General features: G+C 43.2%; 1 protein-coding gene across 1 annotated transcript; it reads left to right on the forward strand.

Annotated features, from left to right (window-relative positions):
* Positions 1-13,097: 13,097 nt before the first annotated feature.
* Positions 13,098-18,397, forward strand: LOC311246500 (uncharacterized protein; the record flags this gene model as incomplete). Its single annotated transcript, XM_084336650.1, has 7 exons — positions 13,098-13,134; positions 14,164-14,189; positions 14,327-14,431; positions 16,345-16,516; positions 16,630-16,706; positions 17,615-17,722; positions 18,143-18,397. The coding sequence occupies 7 exons, from the start codon at positions 13,098-13,100 to the stop codon at positions 18,395-18,397; spliced, it is 780 nt and encodes a 259-aa protein (XP_084192776.1).
* Between the last annotated feature and the right edge of the window lie 75 nt (positions 18,398-18,472).

The following is an 18,472-nucleotide window of genomic DNA, read 5'->3' on the forward strand; positions in this document are numbered from 1 at the left end:
CATGTACATGTCAAAATACTTCCCAAAGGTCAGTGAATTCCACGACCACAACACCGGAGGGAGTTCCACAAATCATGTTCAACCCAGATTCTGTTCAAACAAGGGACTAAACACGTTTCGCAATTATGCCACAATAATGTGGAACGCCCTACCCACAACCGTGAAGGAATGTGAATCCCTACCCACCTTCAAAACCTCTCGAGCACCTACGGGTGACTGCCCCTAGAAACTGGCCCCTAAATGTCCAAATCCCCTCCCCACCAATGTACAGTTTCTTCCCTTCGGATGTATATATTTTTATGATATCTTTTTACCACACAGTTCTGTATATCTGTATGTCGTGTATGTCATAAATGTCCTGATGAATTGAAAATGGGGGACCCCGATGTAAACAAGACGAAAGTCTTTTTCTGGTCTGCATCCTCTTAGCAGTTGTTTTGTATTGAGCCGTACTGTATTGTACCCATTCTGCAATCTGTTAATAAAGTTTTCAATCAATCAATCAATTTTACCCACAGGCCATCAGGCTTGGGAATACTAGCTCCCCCAGCTAGTCCACCCCCCCCCCCCCCCCCTTTTTATTTTTTAAACTGTGACACCACACCACCCTTATTTTCTTTTTGTGCCCGGCAGACACTCTGACTGCTGCTGTAACCTCACTGTCACCCTTCCCCCGAACTGTGAATCACTTTTTAACTGCTGCTGTGAACCATTGTAACCTCCATATTTATATAGTAAACACTCTGGATCCTACACTGTGAATCGGAACGTGCAATTAACGTCAATGTTGCTCACTGTGCCTTGTATATATCTTATACCTTTTTTATAAAAAAATATCTATTTTTACCTTATTTTTTAGCATTCGGTTGTATTGTAAAAAAAATTGTTAAGTATTGTGTGATTTTGTGTGAAGGCCGGACTAGCAAAGTAATTTTTTCTTTGTACGGCAAACTGTCTGTTTAACTGTGTACATGAAAATAAACAATCTTGAATCTTGAAGCCGTACACATTTTTATGCAAAACATTAACTCTGTGTTCGCTCATTTTAGGCAGCACATTAGTAACACCATTAACGTTGGCAATGCACGTCATGAAAAGTGTGTAGCTATTGATTTTGTGTGTCAGCTCTGAATGTATTCTACATTATGCTCATCAGCCCATTTTATGCACAGTGATTACCTGTATGTACTATTCATCCTATAAACGGAGTAATCCAGGCCTCTTGTTGGAAAGAGGAGTACTTACCACATGCAGGCCTTTTGTTCTGTGATAATACCCACTTGCATCAAACTTACAATTGGGAAATCAAGCGTGGACCTTGGCACTATTCTTCCCAGTTAATTAACCCATTGATTATACAGGGGGTGGCGTCTTGTGTTTCAAGTAAAGCTGGGCATTGAAATGAAACATGACCCCCGCAGGCAATATCTGTGAGGTTAATTGTTGTGTTTGAATGGACGTATAAATTTAGCAACCACTCAGGTGTAGAGTGTGTGTGTGTGTGTGCGTGCATGGCCGTGTGCGAGTACCGTTACCTGCCTTCAGGGTACAGAAAAACACTCAACCTCTTAGAGCAGATCACGTCCTCTCTTCTAAGAGAACCCTTGTACAGGAAATAACAGCGGACTGTTCCCCGTCTTCATTACTTAAAACATTGTATCCTCTCACCGGAAGACGTTTGGTATTATATCCTTTAGCCGGTATAGGGAGTGAAGTGTCATGTTGCATTACCACCACGTTAGTGTGAGAGACTTTCTACAGACGTGGGTGAATCATCTCGTTCTTGAATAGCCCTAGTATGTTACATAAGCCAAAGCCATTCTCCATATAACACACATGAATACAAGGACCAACACACACACACACAAATACACACAGCCACACATACCTGTAAAAGGTAAGTCGGTTGAAATGAAGCACCATATTTCACTATGATTTTCTATAAATTATATGGTTCATCATGGTTAGAGCAGTAAGATGAGAGACTGCAGTTTATTTGCTTCTCTTTTTCATTTACCCATGGGATGCAAACGGAAGGGCAGCTCATGGAGGTAGATATCTGCACTGCATGGTGTTGCTGTGAACACACAATAAGTAATGGTATTGTTTACTTCACCTATCCCAGACCATAACCATTACGGTCTCCAAACAGTGCATGTCACTGGTGACTCTCGGTGAAAAAAAACGTTTGATCTAAAACTCATCAGATGACAAACACAACCCACATGCTGCTCGTCAAGAACTTCTAAACGTCACTGGAATAATGCTTTGAAGTACATCATAATTCGCCTTATCCACCTGTGTATTCCAGTGCTTGGGAGCATTCAAGCCTCGATCCATTGACCTCTATAGGTTCTGTTAATAAAGTGTATGTGGTCCAGTTATGCTGCTCTGATTACATCACCTTGAAGTTGACAGGCTTCAAATCTGAAAGTATATAATCATACATTTTTGCCATGTTTTTTCTATGCAAAATATTTTTCTTCAAATTAACTAGTAACTGATGGGTTCAGATACATGTAGTGGAGTAAAAAGTACAATATTTCCTTTGAAATGTAGTGGAGTAAAAGTATAAAGTTCCCTAAAATCGGGCGGCTACGTGGCGTAGTGGGCAATGCGCTCACCACGAAATCTGGAGATGCTGGGCTTGCCTGTTCGAGCCCAGCGCTCCACATTTGCTTTCAGTTTAACTGGTCGTCCGTACTAATACACATTGGCCGTATTAGGGGGTGGGAAACTGATGGGTGGGGATCGGGCGTTGTGGACAGCGACTCCTACAGGTCGGTTGGTGTGCCTGCGCAGTAGAATCAGGAAGTGTCGGGGGCAGCGTGAGCCTCCCACGCGTTACTCCTCGCCACTGAGAGATCGAGCTGCGCAGGTGAAAAGATGCGACTGCTGTTACCTCAAGTACCGGAGGGGACTTGTGCTATGTATGACTTAGTCCACATTGCAGCCGGCTTGTGGGAGGCAAGAAACAGCGTTTGTGACAGGGGAGGGTTGAATTGGATGATACGAAATTGGGATGGGAGAAAATATAGAAAATGGGAGAAAAAGTGGATAAAAAAAAAAAAAAAGTTCCCTAAAATCACGTGTAATAGGAAAATATTATCATGTCATAGTTTCTGTGTTAAATACATATTTCTCTGTACAAAGTTTTAACTAGTCTGACTAGGCAAAGACACTAGGCGACAGTCTTAACAGTGTCTCTTAACAACAACCAAGGTTAGGAGATATGACATTTGGCTTATTCTCCAGTTTTTCCAGTGTGTGAAGACATAACAAAGACCCATTCTTTGTTTTAATTCTTCTCATCTTTATTATTAAATTGGTATCTTAAGTACGTCATGTCGATTATGTATTTAATGTATGTCTGACCAACTTACCAAGAGCTCTTTGTCACTTTCTGGTCAGACGCTCGTGTGTCTGATGATAAACTGATCATTTTCTATAGTCATGGAAACAGAAATAAACTATGTTCTATATTTTTATATATACAAATTGACTGGTCTGAATTCCTACAACTTCACTGTTTGGCTCATTTGAATATTCCACAACACACGTAAAGTACAAGTAGCTCGAAATTGTACTTAAGTACAGTACTTGGGTAAAAATACCATAGGAGGCCTACACAGCACTAGAGAGTTTTTTTTATTTATTTATTTTTTTTATCTTTTAATAACGTTAGTCGTTATGCCAATTCCCAACCCCCTTCCTGGTTGTTGCGCACTTTCCCCTACTGTTGGTCCGAGAGGCCGGAGACTGTCACATGCTTTCCTCCGACGCATGTGCAGCCAGCCGGCAGCCAGCCTGGCCACGCAGATTCTCACTGGGAGAGTGTAACGTGTGGGAGGCCGCACTACCTCTCTCCAGATCCTACCCTCGCTGAGCAGGCGCCCCGCCCGAACTGTAGGGGTCGCTGTCCACAACGCCCAGGACCCACCCGCCAGCTTTCCCCACCCCCTAATACTGCCAATTGTATTAGTGTGAACGGCCAGCCAAGCTGGTGACAACGCCGGGAGCTGGATTCGAACACGCGAACCCAGCTTTTCCAGCGTTGGTGATGAACGCAATCTCCGCTACGCCACCTGACCGCCCGGCAGCACTAGAGAGTTATGGTGTCGTCATAAATTAGCTATACAGCAAGGTGGTCCCTGCAGAGGTTTTATAGTCCATTGGACTGTACTATTATGAATAGTTTGTGTATAATATATGATATTTCATTCTCAATGCTTTTATTTTTGCAGATCGCTAAGAACACATTTCACTGAGCTGATGACTAATTCATCTGAGTCCAGTAATCATGAGCTTGTAGTTCTGACTGTTGTTTTGACTCTGATAATATATTCAGACTGTTTTGACTGTTTCAGGTCTCAAAGTGGCATTTTTATAGCTACATTTTAACATCGAAGTGAATGAGCACTTTCGCAGCCGTTACCTCACATCGCATCAAACTTCACCAACATGGCAGTGGAGTGAATGAGGCGAATAAAGGAAGGACTTCTGTCACCCAAGTGCTGCAGGTGCCTTTTGTCTTGTGTCCAAGTATTCTGCATTCCTTGGGCACACAAAGAGGCAATTGTAGTCGGTAGGGTCTTTATGGCCGGCAGAGAGAGGGTTTGATTTCACATTGTGTTGAGCAGAAACCAAGAAGTAAATCTCACCTTACCCTTATTAGCTAACCACAGTCCTTTATCCCATGAGCCATCTTTGTTGCCTTTAATTGCTGGGTTGTGCCATTTTGCACAAATATCATCAAAAGGCCCCAACCCTTTTTATATCGCATGGTAGCACAGGATCTTGTAATCTCATAAATCTTTATCCTTAACAGGCCTGGCACGGAATGTTTGAGTAGTTATCTGTCTTCCAACTTGGCTGCCTGTAACATAGCAACCATTGTCTTGTACATGGCGATGGAAGAGACAACGGTTGCTATGTGCAGAACGGTTGCTATGTGGTGACATTTGGTATATATAAACGAAAAATGTAACAAATCTGTGTCATATTACTGGATCTTGTAAATAAGTCACAGTGGAACAGTAATATGCTTTTCCAGTGTTTTACCTGCTCTACCACTGCACAGAAATTGGGCATTTCCCTTTGAAAGTGGTTACTAATGGTTACAGGCAGCCATATTGGAAGAAAGAGAATTACACAAACATTTCGTGCAAGGCCTTTGTTGGAACACAGGGAGCAAACTCTGTCAACTGTCTTTAAAGGGAACATTTTAAATCCTTTTTCCTTGTACATTGTATGCATACATTGTATATTACTATTGCGCTTTACTGTTACATTTGCACTCTGGTTGGATGCCAAACCTATTTTCGTTGTACTGTACTTGTGCTGTATAATGACAATAAATTTGTATCTAATCTAATCAAATTATCCGCTCCGCATATTTATTTTATTATCTGGTTTTATTAGAGACCTTTTTTTATCCACTTTTTCTCCTTCTTTTTCAGTTTTTCTCCCATCCCAATTTTAGTCGTGCCAATTCCCCCCTCCCCTGTCTTGATTGTTGCGCGCATGTGCCCCCCACTGGTCGGTCGTAGGGAGGGTTGAAGAATCTATCGCATGTCCCCTCCAATACATGCGGAGTCAGCCAGCCACTTCTTTTCACCTGCCAGCGCGGACTCTCATTGGCGAGGTGTAATGTGTGGGAGGCTCACACTACCCTCGACATCTCCTGTCCTTGCTGTGCAGGCGCCCTGACCGACCTGTAGGAGTCGCTGTTTACAACGACCAGATTACCACCCATCGACACGTGATTTTTTTAACGTAGCCTCTGTGAGCGAAGACGCTCTTTGATTGCAGCGAAGAAGAAAAAGATGCTCTCCGATTGGCTAACCCTAACCCTAACTCTAAGCATAACCACTTCGAAAGAATGCCTAAGCATAACCACTTCGAAAGAATGCCTAAGCATAACCACTTCGAAAGAATGCCTAAGCATAACAGAGAATATATGTACAAGGCGGAAGAGACCCTTCAGAGCTAAACCAATCAGAGAGGGTCTTTTCTTCTTCGCTGTACGCGGCCTAGCCAATCAGAGAGCGTCGTCGGAAACAGAGGCTACTGTACGTTAAAGAATCACGCCCCATCGACTCCCCTCCCGCTGACTCTGCCAATTGAGTCAGTATGACGGCCGGCCCAAGCCGGAGGCAACGCTGACAGCCGGATTCGATACCGGTGTCTCACGCGTTGGTGACGAGCGCTTAGACCACTGCGCCACCCAGCCGCCTTATTAGAGTCCTTCTAAAGGAAAAAGTTATTACATTTTTTAAAGTGATTACATTTTTTAAAGTTATTAAATTTCCTGGTGTTATTATATTTTAAAGTCCTTTAAAGTTATTACATTTCTATGTGTTCTGCATTAACAATTTAAAACCTACAGTACAGTATCATAAAAATAACATGTGTGAATAATTTTTTATGGTGGATTTTTCCTTTGAGATTGTTAGATTGGGGTGCCCCAGTGGCGCACCACGTAACTACGCTTGCAGCATAATCACGGCATCCTGGGTTAAAATCCGACCCAGGCACATGTGTTGCAAGTCCTCCCCATCTCTCGCTCTCTCCCAATTTCCAAACTGTCCTGTCAATAAAAGCACCTAAAATGCCCTAAAAAATATCTTTAAAAAAAAAAAAAATAGATTGTTAGATTGGTTCAATGTGGCTCAGGTGGTCATCAGTGGACATAGTAACATATCATTACCAGTCATCATTCATTTTCTATGGCCATAACCTCGATGTTCTATTTAGTAGATTTGAGTAATTTCCAAACTGCAGCATGAATATTTAAAGTGATGTCTTTCTTTTCTTTCTTTCTTTTTTTCCTCATTTGTTACAGATATCATTTATGTGCACCATTTACATTTTGGAAATCTTGATTTCAGGGCTTGATTTCACTAACTACTAACTAAATTAACCCATTGTGTGCCCTTGTGGCCATAAACAATTTACAGCCAGCAGACTCTTCGTTAGATGAGCTTGGGAAGCAACAGTTGTGATTGGAGGATTAAGAAAAGAGGGCAGGGTTTATGATCAATCAGCAGTCTTGTGGATGAATGGAAATATGTCGGTCCTCCTCAGCATCCATATGTGTTCATGGGTGAATGCGGATTAAATCCTCGTGCTGGAACCCTCGCTGGCTATTATCCTTGCATTATGTTGGTCATCTCAGGTATCGCATGTACGGGCACAGCACCCAAGCACATTCATTACAGCATCCCTCGTAGACCCACCCAGCAACGGCAGGCCTTTTTTAGTCTCCTCCTCTCCACCTGGGATGGCTGTGTGCAGGTGAGAGTTTCCACAGATTAGGTTGCCACTGCAGTACTGTCAGCAGGAAGAGAAGTGGAGAAGGTGACGAGAGAGAGAGAGAGAGAGAGAGAGAGAGAGAGAACATACACTTCATAAACAGCTGACACAAGCCTCACAGAGTCTCCTGGGAGTACAGCGCGGGTGAGTGCATGGACTTTTCTAGAACGATTATTGATGATAAATTCGTGTGTGTGTGTTTGTGTGTGTGTGTGTGTGTGTGTGTGTGTGTGTGTGTGTGTGTGTGTGTGTGTGTGTGTGTGTGTGTGTGTGTATACAGTGGTGGAACAGTTCCTTTACTTAAGTAAAAGTACCCAGATAAAATAATACTCTAGTAAAAGTAAAAGTCATCCATTCAAAATTATACTTAAGTAAAAGTAGAGAAGTATTTGCTATTGAATGTACTTAAGTATTTAAGGAAAAGTATGTATTCTACATGTTTGTGTATTCCAGTGCTTGGGAGAGTTCAATCCTCGATCCATTGACCTCTAAAGGTTGTGTTAAAGTAGTATGTGGTCCAGTTATGCTGCTCTGATTATGTCCTCTTGAAGTTGACAGGCTTCAAATGTGAAAGTATATAATCATACATTTTTGCCATGTTTTCTATGCAAAATATTTTTCTTCAAATGAACTATAACTGATGGGTTCAGATAAATGTAGTGGAGTAAAAAGTACAATATTTCCTTTGCAATGTAGTGGAGTAAAAGTATAAAGTTCCCTAAAATGAAAATACTCACGTAAAGTACAAGTAGTCCCAAACTGTACAGTACTTTGGTAAAGATACTTTTCACTTTCCACCACTGTGTATATATAATGCTATAAACAGTGGTTTTAAACTTGCATAGTGGGGTTGATGCAGCCTGGTACCATAGGAGGCCTACACAGCACTAGAGAGTTATGGTGTCGTCATAAATTAGCTATACAGCAAGGTGGTCCCTGCAGAGGTTTTATAGTCCATTTGACTGTACTATTATGAATAATATAGTATGATATTCTGTTCTCAGAATTAACTAACTACATTATCATTTTGGAAAGTGTATTAATGCCACTGGATGTATTTAATAAATAATATTTATTATTATAAAATATTATCATAAACTGAAGATACTGGTACATTGACATGAGATTATTATTAAGATTATTCTGGGTTTGCTGTACATTTCTTTGGCCAAACATAAGTTAGCTCACAATACATTATTATTTAGACCTTGCACTAGTACAACTAGCCTACATTCAGGGGGGGGGTTGATTTATTTTCCATATATCCCTTTGTATTGTATTTGTTTTCATCATATAATTAAACCCCCCCACACTTGATTCAACAATATAATATTTAGCCAAAGTATGTTTATTTGCTTCAATTGCATAATATAAGACCCCTGGTTTGATTAAACTGTATACCACATTGCCGAATTACTTGCTTAACAAGGAGTAAGAGGATGGTGTGTGAGTTGTAGCGTGTGGATTTAGCATGAGATGTGATATGCTTTAGGAAATATGAACTTTTCCTCTTTTCATTCAAAACACACCTTTTTGGCCTGGTTAGGGGTTGTCACTGTTGACATTCAGTTGCCTGGGTGATGGAGGGGAAAAACAAGGCATGCTGCTCAGCGGTGTCCCCCAAGGGACGATCTGAGGAACAAACACGTTTTAATTGTGTTCACTAACCACTGCAATCAGGGACTATTTTTTTATAATTTTTTTTAAGAAACTGAATATGTATTTTGCTGCAGGGGATTGATTAATTAATTATGTTGATTAATTTTACACCAATCACTGTTAGTTGTAATATAGATTACTTTTTTAGTTGTAAAGTTAGGTTTCATCCATTTCACATAATTCATTAGAAATCCTAGTCTTACCTCTTGGAAACTCCCCTACATAGTGGCAGAACCATTAGGCTGATCAGATCAGTTTCATCAGAACAATCAGATAATTGTAAGGAGAGTGGCCCGCCGATGACAGAGCCCCCACAGATCAAAGGCCCTGCCCAGCTGGGACGGCATGATGAATGGCCACAGCTGTTACACATAGAGACCCATTGCTGATGGTAAACACTCTGATTGCCTGCACAGTCCACCGTGTAGCTCCTCCTGTCAACACACAAATGGGAGCATTATTGTTGACCGATACATTCTGCGTTACATTCTTGTCATCTTATTCACACATTTGTGGACAGTAAACACAAAAAGGCTACAGGGGAGCTATTGTCAACTGATGTGAATTGATGATAGCTTTATCTTCATTCTATTGAATGACAAATGATCTTGATTGGTGTTTCTGATGCTTACAGGCTGTACAGAGGACTCTGCTTACAAAACGATGGCCTCCGCTGCTTTTGTAAAAGGCACAGGTATGTTCAGGTCCACTTAGCATATCACTGTTGCTGTGATGTCACTGCTCACCAGTTAGCAGCGATCAGCCTAGTATAGATGGTTTCAAAGTGACAATAACATTCAAAAATTACCCAAATGTATTTATGTTGTTTGCTAATGCCATTGACCATCTTCACACTGCAGCCCTTTTGCTCTTAGGCCATGCACCCAAAGTGGGAACAGGGTGGAAAGGAACCCAACCTTAAGCATAACATAATAGCTAAATGGCCGCCGTCTGAATATGGTAAATTGTTGACAGGAAATACATTGGGTCCAAACAGTTAACTAGCAACAGAATTCCAGTGAAAGCGTATAACCACATGCCTACCACATGGAAGACTTCTCAGGGAAGACTTTGGTTGTTAGATTAACATAACCATCTATACTGTAGGTGGAGCGATAACAGAACAGAACAGAGTGATCAGAACAAATATTTTTATGCGTTCTCCCATCCGACACTGCCGACACTCAGTAAATGAGAAATCAAACTATTCTTTGTTTTTATGGGGACCCCTTGAACCCTCCTAAGGACCCCGTGTAGTTGGGGGGGGGGGGGCACTAGAGGATAATGAGTAAAGACTGTGGATGCCAGCAGGGATAGATCCATAGCAACAGTGTAACTCACCTGTTGACTGTCCCAGATGAACTGAGACGATGTCATAATCTACCTCTCCTAAGACTCAAAGAGAGGACACACATATGGTTGTTGCATGGTTACTGTGTACACCCACACACACGTTAGCATCTTAGCCTTTCTCAGTGGCTACTGCCTTATTTCAAGGTAGCTCATTAGCTTGCAGCTACCGGTAACCATTGTTTATGAGGAATGCTGACAGTGACATCTCATTTGTACTAAGGACAAATGTAGTTTCCATATTTTCATATAAGTGATTAAATGAATGAATCGTTGCATTTAAAGAGTGCTTTTCTAGTGCTTGATGTCAGAGACCTGATTGGGAATTTGGCCAGGAATGTCAAGGACACTGCCCCACCGTAACACGGGCACTGTTACCCAGAGGACAGTGTTCCCTGCTGGGCAACAACACCTTTTCGACAGCGGCCTGACTGGGGCTCGAACCGGAAATCTTCCAACCATGAAACTGGAACGCTACGCTCTGCATCGTCTGGCCGTCTCAGACCCACTCCTATCCGAGCTCCGGACCGGGAGGGTCATCAAGGAGAAGACGCCTATTCTCAGTCCTTGCCCCACAATGGTGGAACGAACTGCCCACCACAGTTAGGACAGTCGAAACCCATCCAATCTTTCGCCGTCCACTAAAGATGCACTTCTTCAACCATTATCTGAAAATAATTTATTTTTTTATAATTCTAACCATAACTAACCTTACTGTCATGCACTTGTCCTAATATACTAACCTACACTGTAGCACTCAACACTTTGATGAACATTGTTACTCAGCTGATAGAGTTGTGCCCTTCCTGATGACTTCTCGTACAGAACTTCTAAGTCGCTTTGGATAAAAGCGTCAGCTGAATGACTAAATGTAAATGTAGCCCCACTGCACCTTGCCTACAACTACATGATTGCTAGGGTGTGTGTAGTCAAATTTTTTAGATGTGTAGTCTAAATATTAAACACAATATTAGACATAGGTAAGCCAAATTCAGCACTGACATCCAAATTCAGCACACCCGGCTGGGGCAACAGGACCTTTCAACTGAGACCTTTAAACATGGAGAACATTCATAGAGTTGCCGTGACATCGAGAAGTCCATGAAGCCACACGCACAGAGTACCTACTTGTCTTCTGTGGTCACAGGCAGCCTGCTGTAATGCAGACACCCTTTAGCATTACCCTAATTTCTTTGGCAACACCATGCCACTGTCCAGCCAAGCGCTAACGCTAGTACCATGTAACACCGGCAACCAACTAACATTAGCTAGCTAGCGACACTCAAGCGATGTGGCAGTTGACAACATTAACATAGTTACAAACAGTAGGCCTACGTGTTTCCCTCCGTTCCTTTCTTTTATATATGTGGTCCGTGCTCAGTCGATGCACCACAGCAGGGCAGCGGTATGGTATTGCCAAAGACAGGAGGGTACCAGGCCGGCCAGAAGGTATCCACATTACGGCAGGCTGCCTGTGACCATGGAAGAAGAGCACTCTGTGCCTGTTAGCATCGTCCACTCCATTGTGGAAATCTACACGATGTCACAGCAGCTTAAGGAATGTTTACTATTCACCTTATTCACTTCGCCGCCATATTGGTCAAGTTTGATGTAATGTACGGATGCAGAAGTGCCCATTCACTTCAATGTTAAAACGTACCTATAGAAATTCCACTTCAAGAACCAAAATAGTCAAAACAGCAAGCAGAATACATTATTGCAATTACAAGCTCATGAGTACCTGACTCAGATTGCTTTCCACCACTAGAGTTTTCATGCTTTGAAATAGGCCTACATGGAATCTAATTGGTCAGCTCATTGAAATGTGTTATGAAAACAAAGATGGCGGCGAAGTGAATAAAATTTAACTGGTTTTACACAAAGTGCCATGCCTGTGAGCCGACAGTGGCTAACAGAGTGTGTGTGTGTGAGTGAGTGAGTGAGTGAGTGAGTGTGACATTGCAGGTGTATATGCTTTGCATCTAAAAATAACTAAATAAAAGGTCTCCTGTTACAATTTTATATATATATATATATATATATATATATATATATATATATATATATATATATATATATATATATATATATATATATATATATATATATATATACTACATTGAAATACCTATTTATCTTCTGTCTGTACAGGTGCCAATCTCCTCCTCCTGTTATGGCTATCACAGCTTTCACAGCTTTCACACTCCTCCCCGTCCTCCACATTAGCAACCTCGGCTATGGCTTCAACCACAAACTCTGTAGCAATGTCATCTCCATCCGCCTCCACTGCTGCTGCTGCCTCAGGTACCTCTGCTAGTTCAGGCACCACCTCTGCTGGTTCAGGCACCACCTCTGCCGGGTCAGGCACCACCTCTGCCGGGTCAGGCACCACCTCTGCTGGTTCAGGCACCACCTCTGCCGGGTCAGGCACCACCTCTGCCGGGTCAGGCACCACCTCTGCCGGGTCAGGCACCACCTCTGCCGGCTCAGGGACCACCTCTGCCGGCTCAGGGACCACCTCTGCCTCAGGCATTCCCTCTGTCACTTCCACAACAGCCTCAGGAGGCTCATCAAACATGGCACCCACTGCCTCACCTGCCTCTACTGGCTCGATCAGCGCTACCCAGACCTCCGCAGTGGCCTCAACAGGCTCAGCAATCACCACACAATCCAGCAACAACATGGCAACAAGCACTAATTCCCCAGGAGCGTCTACCGGTGTGGTTTCAACCGTTGATTCCTCTACCTCCAGTACATATGGGATGGCAACCAACATGACTCTGGGAACCCCTGACTCTGGGAACTCAACAGGTACTGCACGCCACTCCAAATGTCAATGTTCAGATACATTTGTGTAAAACTAGTGTGACTGTTGGTGCATTCTGTTGTTTCTGGTAAACTCATTAATAAATGGTGGGTTTATCACGCTATCATAGTAGGTAGACATTATTTGGCCATGCATGTTCCATGAACGTGTTCAATGGCTAGGGCGGCCGGGTAGCGCAGCGGACAAAGCGTCTGTCTACCACCGCAGAGACAGTGGGATCGAATCCAGCTGCTGCGGTACCTCCGGCTTGGTCGGCCGTCCATAGTGACACAATTGGCAGTGTCAGCGGGTGGGAAAGCCGGTGGGGTGGGTCCTGGTCATTGTAAACAGCGACTCCTACAGTTCGGTCGGGGTGCCTGCACAGCGAGGGAAGGATCTGGGGGAGGTAGTGTGATCCTTCCACATGTTACACTCCCCCAGTGAGAGTTCGCGCTGCCAGGTGAAAAGAAGCGGTGGGCTGGCTACAAATGTGTCGGAGGAAGCATGTGATAGTCTCCGCCCTCCCAGACGGACGGTAGGGGGGGGTAAGTGCGCAACGACCAGGAAGGGGATTGGGAATTGCCATAACGACTAACATTGGGATGGAAGAAAAACGGAAAAAGGGGGGAAAAGATAATAAAAAATTTAAAAAAGGTGTTCAATGACTGTACATGTCACCAGTCATATTTATTATTATCTGCTATTATCTGTGTGACAGACATGAGTAGCCTTTAAACATGCCATACATGTAATTTGTGTGTATACCCTGTTGAAGACAGCTATTCCCATCTAAACATCTTTTTGTTATTATAATCATTTTTGGGGGGATGTACATCATTACAAAACGTATTTATATGAGCCAATGGCTTTGGATGCTTGATTAGTTATACATGTGTGTATCCTCCTGCTGTGACCCGTCAAAATGGCTCCTATTTAGCAGTTTAGCAGAATCCCATGTGTCCGAGCGCACAATGCGTCTTTCCCTTCTCAAGTGATTCTGCTCTAACATCCTATCTGGGGCCTTTCCATGACAGGTGGCTTGACTGGGAACTCCAGCATGGTGAGTTCTGTTTAGTTCTTATCAGCCATTTCTGAGAATACGACATATACTGTGCGTCTGTCTTTTTATTTTCCTCAGTCTCTTCTTCCTTGTCTTTTTGAACCATCTCGTGTTTCTTTTGCCTCTCACTCTCTCAGTCACAGATATCCTGCCGCTCGTTCTCCTGTAATCACTCGGACTGCTACACAATGTACACCTACTGGAACGCCAGTTCTTGTGCTGCCGGCGAATGCTACTGTCAGGTACGATACGGTGGTGCTTCAACAAAACATGAACACTGGAACCATACGATGCCGTCACAGTTGATTGATTGATTTATTGATTGAAAAGTTTATTAACAGATTGCAGAATGGGTACAGTACAGCTCAATACATACAATTGTTAAGGGGATGCAGACCAGAGAAAGACTTTCGTCTTGTTTACATCAGGGTCCCCCATTTTCAATTAATCATAACATACGACACACACAACATACAGATAGACAGTACTGCTACATCTATACATTTATGACATACCAGATTTGCAAATACAGTACTGTTTGTGATACAAAAAGTGTCCAGAAAAAGAGTGTATATACATTTGACGTAGAAACTGTACATTGGAGGAGGTTGGGTAGGTGGGGTGGGGTTGGGTGGGTGGGGGGGGGGGCTGTACATTGGAGGTGGGGGGGGGGGGGGGGGTTGGGTAGGGGTTGGGTAGGGGGTGGGTGGGGGACACTGTACACTGTACATTGGAATACTGACAAAGCCATACTTGGTCATTTACTGTACAACTGGGTTAGGACATTTGTAGGGGCCAGTTTCGAATTGCAGTCTCCCGTAGGTGTTCTTTGAGGGTGTTTTTGAAAGTGGGTAGTGATTCACATTCCTTTACAGCTTTGGGTAGGGCGTTCCACATTGATGTGGCATAATTGCGAAACGTGTTTAGTCCCTTGTTTGAGCCAAATCTGGGTTTAACATGATTTGTGGAGCTCCCTCTGGTATTGTGATCGTGGTATTCACTGACCTTTGGGAAGTATTTTGACATGTACATGGGTACCTTGGTCGTGTAGTGTATCTTGTAGACCAGGCCCATTGCAAGTTGCTGTACTCTGTCATCTACTCATCCTAGGTTGTCAAAGTGGGCAGGGGTGAGGTGGGTTCTCGGAGTCAGGTCAAGCAGTAGTCTGACTAGTTTGTTTTGAGATGTTTGTAATTAGGTTTTTAGTGCCTTTGAGGTGCTTTGGTACCATGAGGTGCAAGCATAGTCGTAGTACCCTTGAATGAGTGCTCATGCCAGAGTCTTCAGGGTATTCTTGTTTACCAGAGAGGAGATCCGGTACAAGAATCGAGTTCGTTGGTTGACTTTTTTTATTACATTGGATGCCATTTTGTCACAGGAAAGATTAGCCTCTAGGATGGAACCCAGGTAGGTAATTTCATCTTTCCTTGTGACAATATTGTCACCCACTTTAACTGAGAAGCCGTCTGTCTTGCTGAGTTTGTTATTTGAACCGAAGAGAATGGACTCTGTTTTGCCCATGTGTAATGATAGTTTGTTGTCGGCGAGCCATATGCAGATGTTGCCTAGTTCCGAGCTGAGGGTTTTTTCAACCTGTAACTTGTTCTTGTCAGAGACCAGCAAGTCAAGTCAAGTCAAGTCAAGAGTTTTAATTCAGCAGGGCTGAGTCGTCCGCAAACAGGAACAAGTTGCAGTCACAAGCTGACGACATGTCATTTGCATAAATTAGGAACAGTAGCGGTCCTAGTATGCTTCCTTGTGGAACACCACAGCTCACTGGGAGGGGGGGGGGGATAGGGTACCGTTTACCTCCACCATCTGTTCTCTCCCCTCCAGGTAGGATTGTATCCAGCTCACTGATAGACTATCAAAACCAATTGCTTTTAGCTTGTCAATCAGAATGGTGTGATTGACAGTGTCGAAGGCCTTTTGTAGGTCCAGCATGACCATGCCGCAGTATTTGCCCGCGTCCATGTGTTTGATGTGGTCGTTCAAATAGAGAAGGCATGCGTCAGTGGAGTGGCATGTGTCAGTGATCGCTGACTTTACACACCATAGACAAACAGAAACTACATCAATACCGGGTCCATCTTAAATGTATGTTACATAACGGTTCGTTTTCAAATAACCTTTAAATGTGTTTGACATTCTCCAGCTGATGAGACAGGTGGATATGTGCTACACCGTTGGCTGCAGTGCAACCTGCGCTGCTGCCTGTGTCAACACCTCTGACATCAACTGTGCCGTGGATTGCTGCAACTCCACCGGTTGCCTCAGCTCTGCTTTTGCATCCATGATGACTAACGATACTATGACCACAACCACAGGTAGTTGGACCCAGCCTTCAGCCTGCACATCCAAATCCTGTCACGTTGTTGTTATGGGTTATTGTATTCGGAAATGTATTTGAATTATCTTTACTTCTCCTCCATCTCTTCAGAGACAATGAGCACCACTCCAACCACCATCGCCACCACCAAAACAGTAACCCCTAAGCCCCAAACAACGGCCGGCAATGTAAGGACGTGTGTGTATCTGTGAGAGTGTGCGTGCGTGTGTGTGTATCTGTGAGAGAGTGTGTGTGTGTGTGTGTGTGTGTGTATGGGAGTTCAAACAGGTCGCACAGCGAACGAACGATGCACTCACCGCATCACTGCTCCGCGTGCACACACATGCTCAACTCAACATGCACTCATAACGCCACACACGTCTGTGGATGTAATAAAGGATGTACGTTTTTATATATATATTTTTTTACTGCGTCAAACGTTTGATGTCAGATCGCAGGTGCTTGTAATGCGTTTAGGTCTGCGTCCGCTGAAACGTATTCGACGCCACAGTGTGTGTGTGTGTGGGGGGGGTTGGGAAGGTTGATTTTGGTTATCTGTTACATAGTACTGATAAGGTGTGCTTCCTCGAAATATTTATGTCAGTCACTGAAATACTCAAATGTGTGTAATCTGATAACTTTTAGTTATTTAGGTAGAGTTGAAGGAACATTTTCAATCCATTTTACAGTCTGTAACAAGAGTAGTTCTGGAACAATCATCTACAACCAGCATCATTTGGTTCAACCAGCATAATCTCTCATTCAAACTAGTTATTTTTTTGTAATCTAACAAGTAATCATATATTTCCATAATGTTGATGCTGGTTGAGCAGCCAAGAATACAATTATTGCACTCCTCTGTGCTGTAACAGTAATGTACACAAAGATGTGTGTGAGTGTGTGTGTTTGTGTGAGTATAAACGTGCATGCAATCTGATATCTGAGGTCAACGTCATCATCCTCTCATTTATTGTAATCAAATATTACTTGTGTGTGTGTGTGTGTGTGTGTGTGTGTGTGTGTGTGTGTGTGTGTGTGTGTGTGTGTGTGCATGCAATCTGATATCTGAGGTCAACATCATCATCCTCTCTTTCAGGGAAACAAATGCCATACGTCTACATGTGACAGCAGCGCTGATTGCTACAAAAGCTTTTCCTCCTCTACGCAACTCAAAACGTGTTCTTCATCAAAGCTCCATTGTGAGGTATGTTTTGTAGATAGATACTCTATAGAGGCTTTGCACATAATGTTTTTATAGTTATCTTTCTTCCAACATGGCTGCCTGTAACCGGTAACCACTTTCAAAAGAAAAGGCCTCATTTCTGTGCAGTAGTAGTGTAGGTAAAACGTTGCAAAAGCATGGAAAATACTTTATTAAACTCTATTACTCAAAGGCTGCGGTGGTGGTGGTGAAAACCTTACTTGCAGGTACAGCAGCAGCAACACTACACACAACATCGGCGTACTGTGTGTGTGACTGTGTGTGTGTGTGAGTGAGAGAAAGGGGAGGTCTTTAAATAGACCACCAAATCAGTGTAGGTGGCATGATGGAGCACCATGGTATCAAATGCAAGCTATTGTTTGTTTTACATCCTACTCTCATTTGTCTCAAATGCCGATTCAGCTGAAGAAGGTGACTGTCAATTCCAAGGTGACATGGACAGCAGGCTGCACCACAAACTGCTCAAGAGAAACCTGGTGCAAAACATTGTCCACCCCCACGCCCTGTCACCAGGAATGCTGCAACGCCACCACCACCTCCTGCCTAATGCTGAACGGCACACTGAACGTTCCCTCCTTTGCCACAAGAGGTCCTCATCTCCACATACAACTGCTTGCCTTATTAGTTTGCCTGTTCAGCATCAGTTCGGTGGTGTGAGTGGCTGAGCTCTGTTCGGTTGTGCCATTGTGTACGTGCAAAATAGGAAACCAGAGCCTTAGTATAATTCATATT

The sequence above is a fragment of the Notolepis coatsorum genome (assembly GCF_963971535.1).
Source record: "Notolepis coatsorum genome assembly, chromosome: 19".
Taxonomy (NCBI): domain Eukaryota; kingdom Metazoa; phylum Chordata; class Actinopteri; order Aulopiformes; family Paralepididae; genus Notolepis; species Notolepis coatsorum.